The 10,556-nt window shown below is 42.5% G+C and overlaps 1 protein-coding gene across 1 annotated transcript in view; it reads left to right on the top strand.

Annotated features, from left to right (window-relative positions):
- pfkla (phosphofructokinase, liver a) overlaps positions 1–3,394 on the top strand; it is a 71,054-nt gene extending 67,660 nt beyond the window's left edge. Inside the window, exons 19-22 of the mRNA XM_084191569.1 lie at positions 1,643–1,754; positions 1,960–2,059; positions 2,898–3,003; positions 3,155–3,394. Coding sequence (XP_084047695.1) covers positions 1,643–1,754; positions 1,960–2,059; positions 2,898–3,003; positions 3,155–3,302 — 466 coding nt within the window. The 3' untranslated portion in view covers positions 3,303–3,394. The remainder of the gene's footprint in view (positions 1–1,642; positions 1,755–1,959; positions 2,060–2,897; positions 3,004–3,154) is intronic.
- The last annotated feature ends 7,162 nt before the right edge of the window (positions 3,395–10,556 follow it).

The raw sequence follows: 10,556 nt of genomic DNA on the forward strand, positions 1-10,556 counted from the left end.
TCTATAGGACAGTTAATATAATGAATTATAGGATCTCTTACATCTGTCTCTATAGGACAGTTAATATAATGAATTATAGGATCTCTCTTACATCTGTCTCTATAGGACAGTTAATATAATGAATTATAGGATCTCTATGGTTCTGTCTCTATAGGACAGTTAATATAATGAATTATAGGATCTCTCTTACATCTGTCTCTATAGGACAGTTAATATAGTGAATTATAGGATCTCTATGGTTCTGTCTCTATAGGACAGTTAATATAATGAATTATAGGATCTCTATGGTTCTGTCTCTATAGGACAGTTAATATAATGAATTATAGGATCTCTCTTACATCTGTCTCTATAGGACAGTTAATATAATGAATTATAGGATCTCTCTTACATCTGTCTCTATAGGACAGTTAATATAATGAATTATAGGATCTCTCTTACATCTGTCTCTATAGGACAGTTAATATAGTGAATTATAGGATCTCTATGGTTCTGTCTCTATAGGACAGTTAATATAATGAATTATAGGATCTCTCTTACATCTGTCTCTATAGGACAGTTAATATAATGAATTATAGGATCTCTCTTACATCTGTCTCTATAGGACAGTTAATATAATGAATTATAGGATCTCTCTTACATCTGTCTCTATAGGACAGTTAATATAATGAATTATAGGACCTTTCTGGTTCTGTCTCTATAGGACAGTTAATATAATGAATTATAGGATCTCTCTTACATCTGTCTCTATAGGACAGTTAATATAATGAATTATAGGATCTCTCTTACATCTGTCTCTATAGGACAGTTAATATAATGAATTATAGGATCTCTTACATCTGTCTCTATAGGACAGTTAATATAATGAATTATAGGATCTCTCTTACATCTGTCTCTATAGGACAGTTAATATAATGAATTATAGGATCTCTATGGTTCTGTCTCTGTAGGACAGTTAATATAATGAATTATAGGATCTCTCTTACATCTGTCTCTATAGGACAGTTAATATAATGAATTATAGGACCTTTCTGGTTCTGTCTCTATAGGACAGTTAATATAATGAATTATAGGATCTCTCTTACATCTGTCTCTATAGGACAGTTAATATAATGAATTATAGGATCTCTCTTACATCTGTCTCTATAGGACAGTTAATATAGTGAATTATAGGATCTCTATGGTTCTGTCTCTATAGGACAGTTAATATAATGAATTATAGGATCTCTATGGTTCTGTCTCTATAGGACAGTTAATATAATGAATTATAGGATCTCTCTTACATCTGTCTCTATAGGACAGTTAATATAATGAATTATAGGATCTCTCTTACATCTGTCTCTATAGGACAGTTAATATAATGAATTATAGGATCTCTCTTACATCTGTCTCTATAGGACAGTTAATATAATGAATTATAGGATCTCTCTTACATCTGTCTCTATAGGACAGTTAATATAATGAATTATAGGATCTCTCTTACATCTGTCTCTATAGGACAGTTAATATAATGAATTATAGGATCTCTCTTATATCTGTCTCTATAGGACAGTTAATATAATGAATTATAGGACCTTTCTGGTTCTGTCTCTATAGGACAGTTAATATAATGAATTATAGGACCTCTCTGGTTCTGTCTCTGTAGGAATGAGAAGTGTCACCTTCACTACACCACTGATTTCATCCACAAGCTGTACTCGGCCGAGGGGAAGGGCATCTTCGACTGTAGGGTCAACGTGCTGGGGCACCTCCAGCAGGTATGGAACGAACAGAACCACACTGCTAAAGCTTACATGTTAAAATGCAACCTTATATTAATAGCATGATGAGTTTCTTGATAATGAAATTAGGGGGTAGACTTATATGGTCTAGACTGTGAAGTGCATGAATTATCGAAATGGTTCCTATATGTTTTTTCATTCTTTTTTTAGATGAACTTTTTTATCTCTGGTGTCATTCTAGGGAGGCGCACCAACACCCTTCGACAGAAACTTTGGCACCAAGCTGGGTGTGAAGGCTGTGCAGTGGCTCACAGAGAAGATGATCAACAACTTCAGACAAGGTACTGGGTGTGTCCCTAATGGCACCCTATACCGGCACCCTATACCCTGCACCCTATACCGGCACCCTATACCCTGCACCCTATACCGGCACCCTATACCCTGCACCCTATACCGGCACCCTATACCCTGCACCCTATACCGGCACCCTATACCCTGCACCCTATACCGGCACCCTATACCGGCACCCTATACCCTGCACCCTATACCGGCACCCTATACCCGGCACCCTATACCGGCACCCTATACCGGCACCCTATACCCTGCACTCTATACCGGCACCCTATACCGGCACCCTATACCGGCACCCTATACCCTGCACCCTATACCGGCACCCTATACCGGCACCCTATACCGGCACCCTATACCCTGCATAATACACTACTTTTGGGCTCTGGTTAAAAGTAGGGCACTATAAAGGGAATAGTGTGCCATGGCTCTGGTTAAAAGTAGGGCACTATAAAGGGAATAGTGTGCCATGGCTCTGGTTAAAAGTAGGGCACTATAAAGGGAATAGTGTGCCATGGCTCTGGTTAAAAGTAGGGCACTATAAAGGGAATAGTGTGCCATGGCTCTGGTTAAAAGTAGGGCACTATAAAGGGAATAGTGTGCCATGGCTCTGGTTAAAAGTAGGGCACTATAAAGGGAATAGTGTGCCATGGCTCTGGTTAAAAGTAGGGCACTATAAAGGGAATAGTGTGCCATGGCTCTGGTTAAAAGTAGGGCACTATAAAGACACTGTAAGAGTGCCTTTAGCTCTGATTCAACAACATGAAGCCATGGAAACAGGGTGATGGATATATATCATGTTTATCCCCACCTCTACTTCTACCGTTCCAGGTCGTGTGTTTGCCAACGCCCCGGACACAGCGTCTGTCATCGGCTTCAGTAAGAAGCTCCTAACCTTCATCCCTGTCATTGACCTTAAGACACAGACTGACTTTGAGTGAGTAGAGTACCACACCTGTTGTCCATCCATCCAAACCTTGTTTACATCAGCAGTTGTTACGAAGTCCTTTACAATCTGGTTTTTACAGTGTGTCATTTTAGTCCCTAAGCAGGCAGTAAAATCTCTCTTCCTCCCCCTCCTGCCATAGGCACCGGATGCCCAAGGTCCAGTGGTGGCAGAACCTGCATCAGATTCTGAAAATGTTGGCCAAGCACCAGACCAGCTTCAGCGAGTACGTCCCTGGAGAGATAGAACATGTGACCCGACGCTCTCTCAGCATCGACACCGGCTTCTAGAACACACACTAACCCTGGACCACAGACACCAGCTTCTAGAACACACACTAACCCTGGACCGCAGACACCAGCTTCTAGAACACACACTAACCCTGGACCACAGACACCAGCTTCTAGAACACACACTAACCCTGGACCGCAGACACCAGCTTCTAGAACACACACTAACCCTGGACCACAGACACCAGCTTCTAGAATATACACTAACCCTGGACCACAGACACCAGCTTCTAGAACACACACTAACCCTGGACCACAGACACCAGCTTCTAGAACACACACTAACCCTGGACCTCAGACACCAGCTTCTAGAACAGACACTAACCCTGGACCACAGACACCAGCTTCTAGAACACACACTAACCCTGGACCACAGACACCAGCTTCTAGAACACACACTAACCCTGGACCACAGACACCAGCTTCTAGAACACACACTAACCCTGGACCGCAGATACCAGCTTCTAGAACACACACTAACCCTGGACCGCAGATACCAGCTTCTAGAACACACACTAACCCTGGACCTCAGACACCAGCTTCTAGAACACACACTAACCCTGGACCTCAGACACCAGCTTCTAGAACACACACTAACCCTGGACCTCAGACACCAGCTTCTAGAACACACACTAACCCTGGACCACAGACACCAGCTTCTAGAACATACACTAACCCTGGACCTCAGACACCAGCTTCTAGAACACACACTAACCCTGGACCTCAGACACCAGCTTCTAGAACACACACTAACCCTGGACCTCAGACACCAGCTTCTAGAACACACACTAACCCTGGACCGCAGACACCAGCTTCTAGAACACACACTAACCCTGGACCTCAGACACCAGCTTCTAGAAGACACACTAACCCTGGACCTCAGACATCAGCTTCTAGAACACACACTAACCCTGGACCTCAGACACCAGCTTCTAGAACACACACTAACCCTGGACCACAGACACCAGCTTCTAGAACACACACTAACCCTGGACCTCAGACACCAGCTTCTAGAACACACACTAACCCTGGACTGAAGACACCAGCTTCTAGAACACACACTAACCCTGGACCGCAGACACCAGCTTCTAGAACACACACTAACCCTGGACCTCAGACACCAGCTTCTAGAACACACACTAACCCTGGACTGCAGACACCAGCTTCTAGAACACACACTAACCCTGGACCGCAGACACCAGCTTCTAGAACACACACTAACCCTGGACCACAGACACCAGCTTCTAGAACACACACTAACCCTGGACTGCAGACACCAGCTTCTAGAACACACACTAACCCTGGACCACAGACACCAGCTTCTAGAACACACACTAACCCTGGACCACAGACACCAGCTTTTAGAACACACACTAACCCTGGACCACAGACACCAGCTTCTAGAACACACACTAACCCTGGACCACAGACACCAGCTTCTAGAACACACACTAACCCTGGACCTCAGACACCAGCTTCTAGAACACACACTAACCCTGGACTGCAGACACCAGCTTCTAGAACACACACTAACCCTGGACCGCAGACACCAGCTTCTAGAACATACACTAACCCTGGACCGCAGACACCAGCTTCTAGAACACACACTAACCCTGGACCGCAGACACCAGCTTCTAGAACATACACTAACCCTGGACCTCAGACACCAGCTTCTAGAACACACACTAACCCTGGACTGCAGACACCAGCTTCTAGAACACACACTAACCCTGGACCTCAGACACCAGCTTCTAGAACACACACTAACCCTGGACCGCAGACACCAGCTTCTAGAACACACACTAACCCTGGACCGCAGACACCAGCTTCTAGAACACACACTAACCCTGGACCTCAGACACCAGCTTCTAGAAGACACACTAACCCTGGACCTCAGACACCAGCTTCTAGAACACACACTAACCCTGGACCTCAGACACCAGCTTCTAGAACACACACTAACCCTGGACCACAGACACCAGCTTCTAGAACACACACTAACCCTGGACCGCAGACACCAGCTTCTAGAACACACACTAACCCTGGACCGCAGACACCAGCTTCTAGAACACACACTAATCCTGGACTGAAGACACCAGCTTCTAGAACACACACTAACCCTGGACCGCAGACACCAGCTTCTAGAACACACACTAACCCTGGACCTCAGACACCAGCTTCTAGAACACACACTAACCCTGGACCGCAGACACCAGCTTCTAGAACACACACTAACCCTGGACCGCAGACACCAGCTTCTAGAACACACACTAACCCTGGACCGCAGACACCAGCTTCTAGAACACACACTAACCCTGGACCTCAGACACCAGCTTCTAGAACACACACTAACCCTGGACCGCAGACACCAGCTTCTAGAACACACACTAACCCTGGACCACAGACACCAGCTTCTAGAACACACACTAACCCTGGACCGCAGACACCAGCTTCTAGAACACACACTAACCCTGGACCACAGACACCAGCTTCTAGAACACACACTAACCCTGGACCACAGACACCAGCTTCTAGAACACACACTAACCCTGGACCACAGACACCAGCTTCTAGAACACACACTAACCCTGGACCTCAGACACCAGCTTCTAGAACACACACTAACCCTGGACTGCAGACACCAGCTTCTAGAACACACACTAACCCTGGACCGCAGACACCAGCTTCTAGAACATACACTAACCCTGGACCGCAGACACCAGCTTCTAGAACATACACTAACCCTGGACCTCAGACACCAGCTTCTAGAACACACACTAACCCTGGACTGCAGACACCAGCTTCTAGAACACACACTAACCCTGGACCGCAGACACCAGCTTCTAGAACATACACTAACCCTGGACCACAGACACCAGCTTCTAGAACACACACTAACCCTGGACCGCAGACACCAGCTTCTAGAACATACACTAACCCTGGACCACAGACACCAGCTTCTAGAACACACACTAACCCTGGACTGCAGACACCAGCTTCTAGAACACACACTAACCCTGGACCTCAGACACCAGCTTCTAGAACACACACTAACCCTGGACTGCAGACACCAGCTTCTAGAACACACACTAACCCTGGACCTCAGACACCAGCTTCTAGAACACACACTAACCCTGGACCGCAGACACCAGCTTCTAGAACACACACTAACCCTGGACCTCAGACACCAGCTTCTAGAACACACACTAACCCTGGACCACAGACACCAGCTTCTAGAACACACACTAACCCTGGACCGCAGACACCAGCTTCTAGAACACACACTAACCCTGGACCTCAGACACCAGCTTCTAGAACACACACTAACCCTGGACCGCAGACACCAGCTTCTAGAACACACACTAACCCTGGACCACAGACACCAGCTTCTAGAACAGCCATGGAGACAGTGGGTTCTAAGCACTGGGCTCCAACCCTGGAATGTCACTCCCAACTTTCAACAAGTGTTGTCTGTCTGTGTCTGTCTGTCTACTCTGTTTATCTAAAGAGGGGTCCTTACATCTGTACTGTGTCTGAGACTACTTAGATATCACACCCTTGTTATATCTGTGTCTGAGACTACTTAGATATCAGACCCTTGTTATATCTGTGTCTGAGACTACTTAGATATCACACCCTTGTTCTATCTGTGTCTGAGACTACTTAGATATCACACCCTTGTTATATCTGTGTCTGAGACTACTTAGATATCAGACCCTTGTTATATCTGTGTCTGAGACTACTTAGATATCAGACCCTTGTTATATCTGTGTCTGAGACTACTTAGATATCAGACCCTTGTTATATCTGTGTCTGAGACTACTTAGATATCAGACCCTTGTTATATCTGTGTCTGAGACTACTTAGATATCCGGCCCTTGAGTGTCACGAACATCTTCTAGTAGGTTGTAAACCAAATCAAACACTATGTCAGCTATCACCAAATTGTTAATGAGAGAAACCAGGTACTGCCCTACCATTCACAAACACTGTAGCGTAGCACACTGTCTAATGAATGTTTTAAAGTCTATGAAGGGCCGATAAGGTCCAGAATCCATTTGAAATGTCTCTCTGTCAGGGAGGTTATGAGGATGTAGTGTTGAGCTTTGAGTCATGGGTTTTGTTTCAAATAACACCCTTGGCCAGGGCTCTGGTTAAAAGTAGTGCACTAGGGAATAGGGTGCCATTTGGAACGTATCTATGCACTCCCTATCTTGCTGTTATGTCATAATGAGCACGATCTTAGCTGATGAAATCGTCTAGTACACCAGATGAAACCGCTGGGTAACGTCGTCTAGTACACCAGATGAAACCGCTATTTGGTCTATACTGGTTTAAATGCACCCCATTCTTTGCCATTGTAATGTTGTAATGTAAATGTTGTGGTTGTGTTGTGTGACATTCAAGCTATGTTTTGTGATCTTGTGGGAACAACACATTTATGTTTTGTGATCTTGTGGGACCAACACATTTATGTTTTGTGATCTTGTGGGACCAACACATTTATGTTTTGTGATCTTGTGGGACCAACACATTTATGTCTTGTGATCTTGTGGGACCAACACATTTATGTCTTGTGATTTACATTACATTTACATTTTAGTCATTTAGCAGACGCTCTTATCCAGAGCGACTCCAGAGTGATCTTGTGGGACCAACACATTTATGTTTTGTGATCTTGTGGGACCAAAACATGTTTTGTGATCTTGTGGGAACAACACATTTATGTTTTGTGATCTTGTGGGAACAACACATTTATGTCTTGTGATCTTGTGGGACCAACACATGTTTTGTGATCTTGTGGGAACAACACATTTATGTTTTGTGATCTTGTGGGAACAACACATTTATGTTTTGTGATCTTGTGGGAACAACACATTTATGTTTTGTGATCTTGTGGGACCAACACATGTTTTGTGATCTTCTGGGAACAACACATTTATGTTTTGTGATCTTGTGGGAACAACACATGTTTTGTGATCTTCTGGGAACAACACATTTATGTTTTGTGATCTTGTGGGAACAACACATGTTTTGTGATCTTCTGGGAACAACACATTTATGTTTTGTGATCTTCTGGGAACAACACATTTATGTTTTGTGATCTTGTGGGACCAACACATGTTTTGTGATCTTCTGGGAACAACACATTTATGTTTTGTGATCTTGTGGGAACAACACATTTATGTCTTGTGATCTTGTGGGAACAACACATTTATGTTTTGTGATCTTCTGGGAACAACACATGTTTTGTGATCTTCTGGGAACAACACATTTCTTCAGTTATTTGACCTGTTATTGTCATGTTTGTGCCTACATGTAAACCTGAACCAATCACTGACACCTCTACAGTCTATGTAGAATACTGGACATCACCTGTTACTGTTCTGGTAGTATTATTGTAGATGTGTTGCTTCAGCAAGTCTGTCTGTAAAAGATGTTAAGAATAGCAATAGTCCCCAAAATAGAAATGTGAATTAATGTCATTGTGATTAAAAATGTAATAAATAAAAAACATTTGAGAGTTCTACACAGATTATCTGATTTGATTTGAACTGAGTTTTGAAAAACCTATGTTAACAATTGTTTATAAATAAGTATGAATGTTATAATGAATGATGGGACACTGAAGTTGACGTCTAGCTGGTCCTGTATCATTATAATGAATGAATCACTAGTTTAATAGATAGGCCTCCTCTACATCCCGCCTTATACCACAAATACACTTGGATATAAAAAATGTAATCTAAACCACAACACATTAATTACTACTGGTCATATTCTTAATACAATTAGCATATTTACCAAAAAGCGCCATGCGACCAGTACTTCCCCCCTTTGGACACATGCGTTCAAAAAACAAAACAACAACATTGCCTGTTAAACCAAAATATTAAATTTAAAATGACAACCTTTGATAATACCTTAACTTAATTGTATCCCATAAGGTAATTCAAGGAATAGTAAAATTGACTAGTGACATTTGTCCCTCATTCAGCACTAGCTCTCTCACTCTGTCCTTGTTATGGTCCGAATCATATATAGGACTATTGCCAAATTATAAACATCTTCATAATTATCAGTATTACAAATGACCCTTAACTCGGTATAATAAACTACCTTAAAATCATCATCCTATGTCACTCGGTTTTCCAGTGATCAAATCACACTAGAAAGACAGGACAGAGGTCATTCAAACCCTTCAAAGAAGTGTTTCATTCTATAGTACACTAATCATTAACAACAGTCAAAACATTTCATACATTTTGTATTCCAATTGTACAGTAAGTCCTCATTACATTTTTTTCTCAAAAGAAATCGCGTGTTTACCCAAAACTCACTCAGAAAACAATAACTTCTGAAAATTCCATGTGTGTGCCCCTGTACGAATTATCATCTCTAACCCGTGAAAACCCCCTAAAATCAAAATAAACCCCCTATATAACCATTATAATAGGTGGGTTGTGTGTGGTTATTTGGAAAACAACAAACAAAAATGGCCTTATTTAATTTGGTATCTCCCTCTTATGACCTAATCCGGATATCTTCATACTTATCAAACTGCCGAATGTAACTAACACCTCTTCCCAAGACCACATACACGGGAACATCTGAAAGCCCTTTTCTCCTGGAAAATAAAGTTGACCTATTGTTAACATTTACTCTTAATCATCAACAAGCATGGGGACGATAATTCCACTCTCTTCCCTTAACTCAAATATCGTTTGTTTGAAATTAATTCCTTGTGACTACTCCAGAAGAAGATTACATAAACTCTCTCAAAAGATAAACAACCACTCAAGGTTCTTCGAGTTTACAATGAGTATTTGTAATTACCGTTTAGACTTCATTCTCTGTAATTCTCACAATGATTATTCAACCCCAAAATCGGCTCCATTTGATCCCATATCAAATTATCATGGTATCGTTACTGGATCACTTTCCAACAACATAGGAAATATCTGTTTCCCCTTAGATTGTTCCTGTCACCCCTCTAAATGTAATATTTACTACGCATAAAGAATCAGTGATATTTGATCCCAGGCGTCTATTAAAAAGTTGTTTGAGACGTGATCTCCTACGTCTTCCTTAACATACATACTGAAGGGGACGTCCACCAATCCTATAAGAAATAATCCTACTCAAAACACATCAGATAATACCACATTTCATTTAAGTTGACTAGACACCTTGTAATATACACCTATAACCCCTTTCCGGTACCAGTAATGTAATCATCGCAACCTGTTGCAT

The sequence above is a fragment of the Coregonus lavaretus genome (genome assembly GCF_964263955.1).
Source record: "Coregonus lavaretus genome assembly, contig: HAP1_SCAFFOLD_261, whole genome shotgun sequence".
NCBI lineage: Eukaryota > Metazoa > Chordata > Actinopteri > Salmoniformes > Salmonidae > Coregonus > Coregonus lavaretus.